Below are 16133 nucleotides of genomic sequence, written 5' to 3'. Positions count from 1 at the left end.
CATCTCTAAACACTTCTCAGAGTCTTTGCCATCACGGAGCTCCTCTTATCTCAGACAAATCAGAGAATGCAGAGGAGAAGCTGTGGACTACTGTGTACAGGTTGCAGGTTTGAGTATAAAGATAGGTTTCTCTAAGTTCTGGGACACTTAAGATGTCACCATTTTCATTAAGAAGCTTCATAAATTCACCCAAATGATGACTTTGGCCTCCCTATCTGAAATTTAGAATGTCCTATCAATTCTAGAGTGCTTCCTGTTCTCGCTTTATCGCACTTCTCCCTACCAGGAAATTCGGGCTTTCAGATGATGCCCAGCTCTTCATAACCTTTAAATGGAGGGATCCTACTCACCATAGTAAATGCCAAAAAGAGTTGCAGCCCCCACAAAGGCTCCCAAAAACTGGGCTCCCACATAAAACGGCAATTTAGACCATTTCATCCTTCCAAAGACACACATTGCGAAAGATACAGCTGGGTTAATGTGGCCACCTGCAAGGAAGAGAAGATGATTGGCATGTCAGAAAGCAAGCCTGGAGGGGAAATTTTATAAGAAAATCGTGTCCAGAGACCTCAGGAAGAATTCAAACTTCTAGAAGAATTCAAACAAATGTATGTGTAGAGAAAGAGGTGTGTGTGTGTGTGTGTGTGTGTGTGTGTGCGCGCGCGCGCACGTGTAAGAGAGACACAGAAAGAGACAGGGAGTTTGGGAGAAAGAAAGAGAAGACTAATAATCCTCATGGTATCATTAGGAATGTTCATTTTCATGAAAAGGCAGTCAGAAATAGAAACCCTGTTTTCACATTCTTTATTTTTATGGGGTTTTATCTATTGGTAAAGCAATAACTCTAAATAGATTGATAAAAAATATTAACATCAATGTATGTCTTAAGGTCAATATACTTAACACAATATATGTATTTAAATTTATACCTAGCCCTCCTCAGTCCATTCCCAGGGGCTCTAAAACCAATCACAATGCAAGGCACCTAGCCCTGAAAAGTGCTCTAAGGGGAAGTGTCCCCAGGTTGTTAGTTGTGAGTCTCCTTGAGGTTTGGGACTTCCTTTATTTTTAGGTGATTATATTGCCTGGGTGGGTTTTCCTTTGTTTTTCTGCATAAACAATGCATTTCTCTCACACAGAAATGTCGCAATACTTACGACACCTAACCCAAATTATAGTTGGAGAAATCAGCTTCCTTGCTTTCATCTATTCACAAAATCAAATAGAAGGTTTGCTCTTGGAAGGTCACTAATGTTCCCCACTGGTTTTGCTAGGAACAATGGCATTTATTGAACATTTGCCAGATACTATCTTGGAGGTATTATGTGCATTGGAACCTCTTAAGAACCCAATGAGATGGGTACTATTCCAGTTGACAGGTGAGGAAACTGAAGCCCAGAAGTAAAGTAACCGTCTTAGGCTATGTGATCAGTAAATGGTAGAACCAGGATTCATATCCAGCTTTATCCAAACTTCAGAGCCAATGTTCTATGTTACACCACTCTAAGTTCTTCTTCACCATAGTTATAAAGTGGTGGGCAGAACAAAATAAAGAATTTTAATAATCATTTTGAGCAAGTAGGCTCACTTTCCAGGAAAGAAAGATGTTCTTCTGAGGAACACAGATAGCATTTTGTGTGGAGGAAAGATGACTGTCAAGGTGACCGCATTGGAATGTGGACTTTCAGGTTGTAGATACAGGTGTAAACAAGAGAGATGATAACCACCATGGTGGTAACTAGGATGATGACGCCAGTCCTGCACTGTTTGGCTTTCCTCAGAAACATGGGAGGGCTGGCTGGCTAACACCCTCCCACCACAGAGTCTGCCATGCTTCTCCTGAGTCTTCAAGACCAAGTGGGCTTGCAGGAGTATTCTGACTGCGGGCTCAACCACAGGGGTCCTTTCTCCACTTGCCTCTGCAACTCAGGGACCCCTATGGGCATGAAAATGCCAAGATATCAAAGCAAAGATTACCCCGAAACCTTACAAACACTTCAATGGTTGTGTTTTACTTTTAAATCCAAGGGAGCCACCATTCTGGAGATGACAGAGGACTACTTACTAGGAAGACAGGAAACATGGGCATGCAGGGCCGTCGCCAAAGCCAGCCCTACTCCTCTTCTCCCACAGGCTGTGTGGAGAGCAGCTGCCACTCAGCCAACCTGGAGGGACCCATTGAAAAAGGACAATGGGGTTCTATGAAATAACCTTGAACCAAAAAAAAAAAAAAAAAAAGCTTCCCTCCAGATCAATCCACCAATGGGAGACTTCTTGAATGAGGTCCTCTTCCAAACAAAATTCCCCATAGGTAGGTTCACACTTTTTAGCCCCTCACAGTCATCCTGAGGTTGGAACCATTATTCACCTTGAAACTCTCACAATGCAAGACACTTAGCAGGTATTTGAGGTAAAATAGCAAGTATTCAATCAGAAGCATTAATTAGATAACTCAGACTACAGAGATCTCCAAAGAGGGAAAGTTGTCTGGGGGCTGGAGATGGTGTGTCTGGGTGGATACTTTACAAAGCAGCGAGGAAAAGGGTTCCAGAGGCGGTAGAAGGGTTCAGAAAGGGAGGGAATCAATGGCATCCTGCCCCCTTTGGCTGGGGGCCTAGTGGATAATTAAAATTTCTCCCTGCAGAGCTGAATGCTCACTCCCGGCTCATCACAAGGATGAGGCGGGGCAGCGTAGTTCAAAGAACATGAGCAGTAGAGTCAGAGAGTCCTGCAGTCATATACTGGCTCTGCCAAAGTTGTGATGATCAGATTATTCATAAGGAGCCCAGGGGCATGGATGGCACTCACGAAGCACAAAATGAAAGTCTTGGGTGAGCAGAGTGAACTTTCAAGTTTCTCTTTTAAGTAGATACCCTCACCCCATACCCTTAGACAATTCTGTGAAAGAAATACCTGTATTTCATTTATCATTAAACTTGGCTATTTTGCCAATTTATCTGACTTATAAAATTATCTCAAAAATTGCCATCAGGCAGCCTAAATACCTTGTGTGGGGTGCTACAACATTAGGAAGTTCTCAGTTCTGATTGGTTGGTTTTGATTGGCACGTCCGTGAGGGGGCCAGATGCTGTAACTTCTTTATAGAAAGAGGATATTTTGTATTTAAAAGCCAAATGTCAGCTGGCCTCACCAATCTGTGACCACAAAATGGAATCACATTTATACTTATGTTCAGTATATGCTGGTTATTTTTGGAATCCTCAAAGAGGGCCTACATGTGGCCACAAACCAACATGTTAGCCACAGCCATCATGAGATAGTCACCTCCCACTTTTCTTTTCCTATTCTTGCAGCTGCTAAAGCCAATGCTGATGCTATTGTCTGTATGGATATCATGGTGTGTCCCTGTTTCTGCTTGTCTCTAAGGCACCAGTCATCGGGGAACCTGAACCACACTAGATTCAAACAAAGATGGGGCTATAGGGGATATATTTTTCATCAGCCAGGCTCAGACCCTGCTCTATTTATATTTTGGGGTCTCAATTTCTCTCATAAATAATGTAGTCAGGTCCTGGGCCTCCCTTGAGAACAATCTTTAGTGAAAGCAGTACCATCGGTTCTGGCCCTCACCCCTCTACCCACAATGCTTAACTCCAGAGCAGGGGCCAGAGGAGAAGTTTCCATGCCATCCCCTCACTCTATCTACCTTCCTGTTGGTCCCTGTTGGTCCTTTCGCCTCCTATGGTGATTCCCATAGTCTCCAATTATAACAATAGATGTAGACAGATTAGTGCTTAGTAGTGACAGTGAAGTGTATTAACTACATAGGCAGTGTCTGGGTCTAATACTACTACTTGAAAATGTGCACTTCAGGGTATTATGCAAGCAAAATATTCCAACCCTTGTCCACCTAAAAGATTTCTGAAAATATGCCCTCATCTAAATGGTTTTCAGAAATCATTTATGTGAATGTACTGGGAGTTTGTGGGGAATAGAATAGAGCATGCTTATTTTAAGCTAAGAGTGTTTTTGTTGGTACAAGACCTGCACTCTAATCCAGCCTAGACAATTCAATGAAGTCCCCTGATTGTTCTTGTGCCCCACTTAAAGTTTGCTTTGAGGTAGGTATTATGGTTCTGGGATCACAGCAAAAGCTCAACAGGAGCTCGAAGGAAGACACTGCTCATGACAAAAAAAAAAAAAAAAAAAAAAAAAAAATCACACACACATAGGAAGCTATCACTGGACACCCCAGGATCTAAGCCTGGCTATAACATGGAAAGAGTGCCTGCTAATAAATGACCATTTCAGGGACCTTGTCCCAGGAGCTCCAGGAGTCTAGACAATCATTCTTCAGCACTCCAATGGCAGCATTTTTTACAAGGTCAGCCAGCATAACCGCAGGGTCCTCTGTCAGGCTCCTTTTGCTCATTTTAGACCATTAAAAATGTTACGTAAGAATATGAACTTCACTATCACCTGTACCTGGATCACATCTTTGTTCTGTCTTTGCCCCTATAGGCTGACTAGCATATTATTGAATTTCTCTGAGCCTCAATTTTCTCTCTAGGGTGAAGACAATAATACCCAACTCCAAGTGTAGTTATAAAAGAGAAAGGAGATTAGGAAGGCTTGGCACCCAGCACAGTGCTCAGTATGCAGTGATTTCTCAGTTCCCTTTCTTCTTGCCTCTTTGCCCAGTACCCACACCAGGAGTCTTGCCTCTTTGCCCAGTACCCACACCAGACTGCAGAAAGATAGAGTACCTTCCAGATTTGTTTCTTAAGTTCTCAACTGAGTTAAATATCATTCTTTCATTTTGCTTCTCAGAACCTCCCAAATGGTTTCTAATCAGCCTACCTCTTAGGGCAGAATTAGATGAAGATTTGCACCATCCATTTTGCAAGAGACCTAGACTCTCTGATTGTTTTTGATAAAGGTTCAGGGATTTGCCTCTGTTGGTGTGATCTTAATGGAGCTATTCATAGGTTTCTAAGTATAGGATAGAGCAAATAAAAGACACTTGCTGCTGAAGAATATGATACAGTAACCAGACTTAGGAGTGAATCAGTTGTGAATCCTGACTCTTGTCTTTTGTTAAATGTTGTCTTTGCATAAATCATTCAACATTTATTGGCCATTTTATCACCTACAAAAATGGGATTAAATACACATTCTTACAGGATTGTTGAAATAAAAATAAACTAAGATATGTGAAGCACCCACCACTGTGCTGGTACACTGGAATGGTTGATCTAATGGTGTCTTTTATTATTTCTACTGCTTACCAGAGACGCCTCCGGTTACATAAATGGCCATTACAACTGCCATTGCAAATCCAACATTGGTAGTGACGACTCCTCCAAAATTTCCTCTACTGAGGATAGTTTGGGCAACAGAGCCACATCCAAGAACCTGAAAGAAGAAGAAAGGAAGATTAATCAGTAAATGGGGATGGCCATGGTCAAAAGCAACTGAAACTCATAGTAACAAGACTTTTGTCAGCAAACTCATGGGCTGCCTCAGGCTTCATCCAAATCAAATCAATGTTCCAGCTACTATGCACAAATAGCAAAATGATGGATCCAGCCTGCATCTAGCTTACAGATAGATTGTTCTGGTATGTGCAATGTGAAAGTTGCCTGCATTTAGAAATCAGGCAATTTCACACAATGATCTAGGTTTCAATCTTTTTAAAATTGACCTTTTTATTTTGAGAAGATTTTAGATTCACATAAGATTGTAAGAAAGAAAAGAGAAACATCACATGTACCTCTGTGGGGAGCCACTTCAAATGCATGCACCTTTAAGTCCTGATGCACCCTGGGGATCTGAGAGATCCTGTGGTAGTGCCATGACTCTTTTCCCTCGATGGGATAACAAGGCTAACAAGGCCTAGGAGTAGGCGGCACCCGTAGTGGTTGAAGTACACTCACCTGTTCCCTTGTAATCCTATCCCTTGCCTCATTTGAATGGCTTCTTCCCAGTAAAAGGGTTCAGCACGTGCTTCTCTCTCTCTTTCCATAGACCCCTAAGGCCGGAGGAGCCATCACAGGACCCAAAGAAAAAGGTATTTCTCTGTCTCTGTGTGGTTATTTCGTGCAGTCCGGTTCACCTGGAGTGACCTTGAGTGTTTAGTTGTGGAACGTGACCTATCTCTTAACCTTTGGTTTCTTTTAATTAATCAGAAGATCCAGTAGCTCCTGGGAAAATAATCTTCTGGAGCAGAGTAACTATTGGCTGCTCCCTTTAAATAGAACTTGGACCTTCCTAACTGGCTCACCCCATCTCAATTTACTTGACTTCACTCATTTAGGTGGGCTTCCTGGCCCTTGTAGGTATTTGAGTTTGAGACCCCTGCTCTAGTTGCTCCATTATAAGCTGGATCAGGCACACAATCATATACACATCAAAACATGGGATGGGCATTTGTAGGATGTATTAGAAAGACTGATATGCAGGCAAACTGTAGGGGATAGATTTTTTTTAATATTTATTTTTTAGTTGTAATTGAACACAATATCTTTTATTTATTTATGTTTATGTGGTGCTGAGTTTTGAACCCAGGGCTCGCATGTGCGAGGCAGGCGCTGTACCGCTAAGCCACAAAAACCAGCCCAGGGGATAGATTTTGTAACTAGGCCCTCCTTATCTCTATGTCTTTTCCCCTAATGAGTCCACAGTGTCCTGGAGAGCTGAGGCTGCCAAACTCACTGCATCTTCTATTCACTATGGAATCAACACAGTGCTGTGCTCACAGCAAGCTCTCTGCAAACAGCTGAACAATGAAGTATGACAGAGAGTCTTCCACAATCTTCAGCTGGTAGAACATATTTTGGAGAATGGAATCAGTATTCATTAAAGTTTGAAATATTTACCTTTGATACATGATCAATTGACATAAAAGAGAGTGAGACTACGAGACAGCCATAAAAGAGAGTGAGGAAGAGCTGAATGAACCACAATGCAAAGATCCCAAGGGTATATTATTAAAGCTTCTTCTTTGTTTTTTTCTTTTAGAAGATGCTGCTAATTGTATTAAAATAGAATGTATGCATTCATTTCTATAAAAAATGGACTCTCCATGAATACACAAACACCAGGGATGGGGTTGGATATCATTGGTGAGGTGAAGGAGAATTATATGGTTGTGTACTGAAAGAACACTTTTCATTTTACACCTCTCTTTTTTTAACCACATATTTTCTAATATTTTAAAAAATGGGTTCTGCACATTCGTTAGATAATTGGCTAAGACTGTTTAATCGTAGATCATTAAAGAAACAGTGAAGGAGGGTTCTTGTGAAACATGGGATGATTGCAAACAAGTTTGATAATGAAAAAAACGATAGCAAATGACCATCAGCTGTCATCAGATTGCAGTGTATAAAGCTTCATGGTCCTGGAGATAAAAGTTTTGGTCTGTAGGAATCATTAGATGAGTTATTTTTATATGCCAAGTTGACCAAACTTTTTCTAAAATATGAAAAATATTTAAGTTTGGACTTCATAACCAAAGAAAAACTGCAATATTCTCCATTTTCTGCTTAAAACTGTGCATAATACCAAACTAGATAAATAGATAGATAGATATACACACATATATACATATGATATATATTCATGTATATATGAATTTTTTCTATACATGCATAGCTACTATAATTTTGATCTTAAATTTCCCCCAAATACTCATGTATTAAATGCTTAATTTCCAGGATAGTGCTATTGTGAAGTTGTGAAACTTTAAAAGATGGGGTCTGGTAAGAGGTCTTAGGTCATTGGGGGAATGCGAGATCTTAGTCCCTTCCTCTCTTTGCTCCCTGGCCATGAGGTAAGTGGTTTTCTTCTACCATGTGCCCCCATTGTGATGTTCTACTTTGCTATAGGCCCAAAACAATGATGTCAATTGATCATGAACTGAAACCTACAAAACTGTGACCCTAAATAAACATTATCCACTTTATAAATTGATTTGTCTCAGGTATTTATTTTATTCACAGAAAATCAACTAACATAATACTTATGATAAAATTTAATTTATAAATTTGGCATAATAAAAGATTCACAACAATAACTAATAATACAATTATAATATTTTAACAGTATACTTATAACAAAAGCTATATGAGAGTGGCCTCTCCCTCTCTCTCTCTCTCTCTCTATATATATATATATATATATATATTGCAGTAATATATATATTAGTGCATATATATATATATAATAGTGCAGTAATATATATATATATATATATATATATATATATATATATATATATATATATATATATATATATTACTGGAATAATTTGAAGGCCTGTGCATTCATGTATCTAGTGGTTGATGTCAGCTACCAACTGATACCTTGGTTGAGGCATTGGCCTAAACACCTACAATATATATATATATGCACTATTCTTACCCTTCTTCTGTTGTTTACAAGTAGCAAACTGTGGAAAGCCAAACTGTGAATAAAGGGAGACAATTGTAACTTGAAGGAGGGTTCAATATCAAGCAAGAAGTAGAAGACATTAGGTAAAGTTTCATAAACAAATGTATTTTAGGAAAAACAAGATTAAGAATGTGAAGACTGCTTATCAGACAAATAATAACCAGGTATGGTGTCTCTTCACCAAGGGATGAAAACAGAAGAGTCCCAAAGTGAAGTATGAAAAGTTGTACACAATTTTCTGATAGACATTAATTGATTCTAAATCACTCTCATGGGGGCTCATTTGTGACGTCCTTCACAGCAACAGAATTTATAAACAGATATAAAGAGATATTTAATACACATAGCATGATTTCCATTTACTCCTTTAGGAAAGCAGAGGATAGATGGCACATGGATGATCTTTGGATGTCTGGTGTGTTCCAGTGCTAAGCCACATCCACCTTGTATGTCTACTGCAGGCAGTAGGGAGAGGGAGGAGAGCTTGGCCTTGGAGAGAAGCCTTTGTTCCGCACCTCACACGCACATTGCAGACTCAGACTTCACTCAGTCTTGGCTCCACACCCTGGTACTGAACATTAGATGAAGTTGCAGCAGGAACTTGTTGTCATTCCCTTTGCAAAAAATCCTGAGTCCATTTCATATCCTACCAATTTCACATAGATCTGACATATTTTTTCCCTATAATCCCTATCTATTATAACAACTGTCAGAATTAAACCCAGATTGGCTTTTCATTTAAAGCCAATTAAATGTTCTGGGCACAACTTCCAAACTGACTAGCATTTTAATAGTATTTACAGAAAAGAGGAATAAAACAGTAATGACAGCTGAGATGACCCATCTAGACAACCAGGGATGAGAGGAGACACACCCAGAGCTGTCACTGCCTTCCCTTTTTCATGGCTCTGAGGCACATGTACTTGTGCTAGTCTAGAGGGAATATAAAAGCTTTAAATAGCTCAAGTGGACCTGGGAGGACCTCTGCCTGTTAAATTTCACTATGATTAATGTTCTCCTCTTTCACCCTACATGCTGAAATTGCTTTTTCTAGAGAAGATAATCAATGTTGTGGGCTGAAGGAAAGGAACAGGAGTAGAGATGAACAACATGGGGGCTTCAGTTATCCTCATGAGAATAACCACTCAGAAGATTGCAGCCTGGATTTGCAGCATTGGGTCTTAATTTTAAAATATAATTATTGTAGATTGAAAAGCAACAGATGAAGATAGGTACTGCCTAAAAGTGTCTTCCCTTGCCTGCTTCCTGTATTTCTATGCTTGTATTCCCGGCACCATGCAAAAAGATCTTGGATATTCTAGTGTATCATGGTCTGATTGTGGAGAAATGGCTGCCCATTCTGTTTGCCTTCTTTTTTGTGTTCAGTGTATTTTTCCCCCTCCAAAATTGAAAAAAACTATCCTGCATGGTATTGCGGATAACATTTTTCAACATGCTTTTCTGCTCTAACTTTAAGAATTACCACAGCTTTATACTTCATAAGCTTCATATAGAAAGAGACTGTTAGCAGTCTATCCTGTCTCTATTTTTCAGGTCTATCCTTCAGGAAAGCTTATCATCCATTCATATTCTTTTCACCAAATATGACCTCTCCTTTCTAAAATTCAATTATACTTTTTACTCTTTGCAGTCAGTACCTAGTTTTTTCCAAAGTGCCTGATCTGGTTTCCTAGCTAGAAAATAGTAATTAAAGTTTCCTTCTATACCAACAGTCAATAATATGCTAGTAGTCTCTGTTCATTGGGTCTTGTTTCCTGAATCTACTCCTCCTATCACATAGACCCCAAAGGTCTCTTCTACCTTCCTGACCTGCTTAATCTAGTTGCCTTCTCCAAAAGAGTTTGAAGAACCTCAAAACCATGCATAAAATGGTGAACATGACCAAGACACAGATCTAGTTTTCATGGTGTCCCCAAAACTCCTCACCCATCTTTTACTCATATTATCCAAATAGACTCATCAAGACTTCTCTTTTCTCATCAACCCAACCTACCTAATTGCCTTTCTGCAAATATAGCCACCTTCTACCAGATTCAGCATCTACTAATGGATTTGAAGATCAATGGTAATTCAAAATATTACATGAATTTGTGTTCCCTTTATCCAGTACTGTATAACTAACCACACCCAAGATTTAGCAACTTATAATAATCATGTTTATTTCACTTATAAATCTTTAGTTTGGGCAGAATTTGGCATGGCAAACTCTCATCTCTGCTCCATTTATATTCAAAGGTGCTGGTTCCAAGGTTAGAGAACTGGAATAATTTGAAGACCTGTGCATTCATGTATCTAGTGGTTGATGTCAGCTGCCAACTGATACCTTGGCTGAGGCATTGGCCTAAACACCTACAAATAGCATCTTCATGTGGCCCAGTTTCTTTACAACACATGACTGAGTTCCAAAGATGAGTATCATCTAGGTTCCAGAGTCTATTCAGGCCCATCCTTAGAATCACAGTCTCTTTCACATTCTAATAAGTGGAAGGAGCAGAGTGTTCTCCCCGAAATCTCTATTCTCCTGAATACCTGTTCTTCATCTCTGATCCCTGGGGTTGATCAGAATTCCAGAGAGTCTCACCTAGATAAGTTCTAGGTTATAGAAATGGACATCCCCTCCTATATGGTGCACTGCGTCATAATGCAGGAATTAACCTTATACCTTTGACTCATGGCTACTGATACAGCTGGTGGGACATTAGGCTACATGATGTAATTTAACATATTCACATATTTCACATATTTATTACTGACTTTTGCAATTAAAAAAATACTCCAGATTGTATATTAAATTTCTTTGTCTTTACTATAACACTTTCTGATATATTGGAGGTAATTAAATAATAAAATCCCATGCATTTTTACCATGCTTGTTGGTTGCATAAATGAATGTGTTTCTTCTTAGTTTCAGCTTGCTCCTCTTTTAAAGGGGAAAACAGTATCTGCCAGGCTTGCTTCATAGGAGTTTTCAAAAGGGTCAAAATGGGATAACATCAATGAAGGTACTAAATAGCAAGGGGCAATAATAAATGTAGGATAATGCTTTAAATGTAAACTCAAAAAAAAAAAAAAAAAAAAAGAAAAAGAAAAAGCCTCCAGTTCAGGGTGAATGAATTAAGACAGTTTCACCCATGAACTTAACCGCTAACTCACTTCCTGGCCATACAGACAAGGTAAAAAATACATCTATGACAGACATTAGAAATAGTTGCTGTTTCATTCCTAGTCATGGAATCAGATTTGGAGTAGAGAAGGGAAGTGTGAAGCGGACAAGCCCTTCGAGTTGTTTTGGTATTTGTGATTATTCTCCAAAGATGGGACATTTCATAGTTGGTGGGGTTTTAGTGCTCTGGGAGGAAAAGTAACAATAGAAAAATACTACTTTTATTATCAGGTTCTGTGCAAGGCAGAATTAACAGAAAGAATTTAAGTGGAAAAGCAAGAAAAACATTTGAAAGGAAGGATTGGGGTGTGATTAATTGGTGTGAGGTGCTTTCCACCATTCCTAATCACCAGGACAGTCTAGAATCATCTGGTATTCCTTCCCTTTCCCTCCCTTGAACACTCATAGCCAATGAGTGCCATATCTTGCTGAGCCTTCTTCTGTAGCCTCCGACTAGTGTCCCTACCTCCAACCTTTCACCACACATTCTCCCTGCTAGATGTCATAGCTACAGATATGCTGCAACCTCTCCACCGCTCAGTAAGTACCAACATAATCCTCCAGCTGGTATTAAGGGCACTCCATTGCCTTGTCTCAGGACTCCTATCATGAATCTTCAGTTCAGCCAGGCCGCAGGCCAGACACTCTGAGTTCTTTGAGCTGATGGCTGTCATTCCCACCTCTGCACATGTGCTCACACTGTACTGCACAGAAGGAATGTGCTTTCCCTGCATCTCCCCCACTAGAGACGATCTATTTTTAACTCTGAGCTAAAATCCTACCTCCTTCATGGCACTTTTTCTGACAAATTAAGCCTCAATTGACCCCGTCAATTATAGCCATACATCGTTCCTTCATTATATGCCACCTCGCTTTGTGATCCCCCACCAAGAGTACAGTATCTATCAGGGTAACTTATTCTTCTTTATAGTCCATGTTCAAACAACATTTGATGAAAGATAGAAAATATTTAAACATAAGCAGGAGAAAAAAGGTTTTTCTTACTGTCAAGAGAAAGCAGAAAAAGAGGAAAAAGTTAGTTTGAAGGTAAGTTGTGAAAAATGAGAGGTGCAATTTCTAAGGAATACTGTTTGGGAGTGCTGATAAGTTCCCAGTTGAGCCATGACTCCTGTCATGAGCTGTTTACTGGACACAATATGAAACCCAACATGATGAAGTGATTATCATGAACTGAATTGCTGGGGATGGGGAGAGGGAAGAATCAGCCCACAGGTTTTATTGTATTTGACCTTTCTTAAATCTCTTGCATATTTATTACTTCCTTTAAAGTGTAAAACGAGATGTTCCTAGCAGAACACATGGTGCATAACATACACTCAATAAATATTTGTTTGAAGAGTATGTAAAAACTGAGGCCTTTCAGAAAAGCAGTAGTCAATGAATTTTAGGAATTCCTTTGCAAAATGTGTGTGAGTGCACACAACCTGGGATTAGAGACCACCTAGGAAATTTGTAATTATTGCAAGAAGTCTATGATTCCTTGATGTGTGAGACACTGTCCAAAAATGAAAAAAATAATGTGCCTTTTGTAAATGTTTATATCTTGACTCGTCAGTCTAGGATAGTGTAAATAAGGGAATACAAATACCAGCTACCATCTATTTGATGCATTCTTTTGTGCTAGATTCCATGCTAAGCATACTATATTGCTCTATCATTACCCCATCATTAACTCCCAATCACTCTGAGAGGGAAGTATCACCACCTCCACTTGACAGCTGGGGAAATTGAGGCTGAGAAAGGCCAAGTGATTTGTATAATTTTGTACCATTGGAAGGGAACAGAACCAACATTTGATCACAGAACTCTCGACCATTACAATGGATGGAATAGGAGAACATCAGAAACAACATATATTCCCCCAAATTAGTGGAAATATTCAGGGAGGACACAATTTTCTATAGGATGCAGGAGAGATGCACCAGTTTTTCTATTTATCTGTTGAAAGCAAAGACTGTCCAGGAAAGCTAAGAACTTGGAGACCCCAGGAAGCAGCCATCTGTTATCGATTTATCCAGTAAAAATGGCTTCACTGTAAACCAGATACATCAGTTTAGGAGAAAAGAGTGAGGCTGAAGGTCATTTGGGAGCCTCGTTCCTAGTCAAGTGACTTTTCTGGTGACAATAAATGTGATCACCTTGGTTCAGAAAATAGCCAACCCATAAGCTTTTCCACTTAAACTTTCCAGTGACCTAGAGAGAAAACCCTTTCAGTTCCAATTCCTTTCTCAGAGATCAACAAGATAATGTTGATGGTTTTATACAACGTTTTATATTTATGCAAGATCTGTTTTCTTGCTTTTTATTTGCTTGGTTTCTAGCAACTTTCATTAGATGATCAAAGGCTCACTAGTGGAAAACTAGATAGTAGGGCAGAGTTAAACCCCCTTTTCTTTCTTGCACCTCTTCTGAGGCTCGTGGTCTTCTACACCTTAAGACTGATCAAACTTGCTAATACTGGAAGTGAGTGGCCTGGGTGGCTTCTGAGATAATGATGGAATGGACCTTTTCCACACTGATGAATCATATACACCAGCCACACAGATTGCTGTGGCACTGGCCAACACTGAAGGGACTTATCTAGAATTCATATCTATTTTCAATATGGAGTCAAACAATTTCCCCAACCCTGCCTGCCCTTTTAGAAACTTATAACCAAAGAAATAGAGCCAAAGCCTAAGAAGTAACTAAACCAGATCCAAAGAAGTAAGGTGGCTATTCTGAAATGCCCAGTACCTCCAGATCTCACTCAGTCAGTATTTCTTGATTATTTTTTCCTTTAAAGACTTTTCCTGTAAGCAAATATCCTCCTTTAATTCAATAGGACCAGATTGGGGCATGTTTGCTATGCCACACGTAGGCAGCAGCACAGTAACCCAGTTACATGAATTATGTATCAGGATTTCACCTTTTATGCTGCCACAGACCTTCTTGAAAATAGGAAAGGAATATATGCTAAATTAAAAATGGCTTCAAGTAGATAACTTGTCGTCACATGATATCAATATTCATAATTCAGAAGTCAGCATTAAAAGAGCATATCTACAGTGACTCCTATTTTAAATCAACTGATTTCTTCTGCATGTAGAGAGATATGGCGAGATATTTACATATGTATATATACACATATTTGTATAATTTGGTTCTCATAATAACCCAAGTGGGAGAAAATCTCTCTTGTTCCCATCTAAAGAAACCTTGGGACAAAGAAATTAAGTAATTCAAATGATGACATACAGCTAGTGGAAAGAAATTCTGAACCTAAAGTTAACACATGTGTCTTTTGCTTACACTAAACTGCCCTCGACTGCACCTGTGCAAAACAAGTAGCATATCTGGATTTGTACTTCAGAGTTTGCCTTTAAAACATTCAAACTGTAGGAGATTTACTTAATTTACTCAGCTATTCTTTCCTTCATGTGTATGTGTGTATATGTGTGTGTGTGTGTGTGTGTGTGTGTGTGTGTGTGTGTGTGTGTATATATATATATATATATATATATATATATATATATATATATATATATATATATATATATATCTTCAGAGTGCCAATCATGCAATCATGGTGCCTGGTGGTAGCAAGGATGTTAAAAAAAAATCAGACACAGCTCCTCCAGGAGCTGTCAAACCTGTGGGAAAGGAAGATACACAACTGTAGAAAACCAAGAAGTAATGAGAATCACAAGGAAATTGTGGCTGAATTGTGGTACTGTTATTAGTATTATAAACTTCTTAATGAATGGCTTAAACATTTATGCCCAGAGAAAGTATAGATGAAACAATTTTATAATCTGGCCTTACTAAATAGATGGTGAATATTTTGAGATTTGTTTCCCCAAATTATTGAATTACTTGATCAATACCTTAAATTATTGAATCACTTCATATAATATTACTAAATCTAAGATTACATTAGTATAGGTATATAAGGTGCTATAAGATCAAATTTTCTCTTCTGATACTATCTGAAATAAAAATGGTTTGTACGTTATTGCCTCAGCCAATTTTGCCAAGTGGTAGGATGGGAGATTATTATGGATGGAAAAAGAATTTAGTAGGATGGGAAAAGAAAAAGATTGGTCTTGCATATGAGGAAATTCAGTTTCTAATAGCAGGCCTCTTGGGTATTAGTCCATTTTCTGTTAGTATACCTTGTATACAACCAGAGATATGAAAAATTGTGCTCTATATGTGTAATAAGAATTGTAATGCATTTCATTGTCATATATAAATAAGAAAAAATACCCTAGGTATGGTACTTTATAAATAAAAGAAGTTTATTTAGCTCACAGCATTCAAATCTTGAGGACATGTTTCCATAACTGGCTCAGCTGTGGTGAGTACATAATGGTGTATGGCATCACAATGATAAAAGCATCTGTAAGAGGGAGAAATCACATAGCAAGACAGGAGGCCAGGCTACCTAACTACCTTTCCCTGCCACCTCTCATATTGCCACACTGAGGACCAAGCCTCCAACACATTGGAGGATCAGTTGGAAGACAAAGCT

At 39.0% G+C, this 16133-nt stretch overlaps 1 protein-coding gene across 2 annotated transcripts in view; it reads right to left on the bottom strand.

Annotated features, from left to right (window-relative positions):
• The window catches only part of Aqp9 (aquaporin 9), a 40937-nt gene that overhangs the window by 10988 nt on the left and 13816 nt on the right, over window positions 1-16133 (bottom strand). For both annotated transcript variants that reach the window (XM_076848602.2, XM_076848603.2), the window contains exons 2-3: window positions 5250-5376; window positions 351-488 (exon numbers count right to left, since the gene is read on the bottom strand). In XM_076848602.2, coding sequence (XP_076704717.1) covers window positions 351-488; window positions 5250-5376 — 265 coding nt within the window. The remainder of the gene's footprint in view (window positions 1-350; window positions 489-5249; window positions 5377-16133) is intronic.

This window comes from Callospermophilus lateralis, chromosome 3 (assembly GCF_048772815.1).
Source record: "Callospermophilus lateralis isolate mCalLat2 chromosome 3, mCalLat2.hap1, whole genome shotgun sequence".
Classification (NCBI taxonomy): Eukaryota; Metazoa; Chordata; class Mammalia; order Rodentia; family Sciuridae; genus Callospermophilus; species Callospermophilus lateralis.
This window is presented reverse-complemented; position numbering and strand designations above follow the sequence as displayed.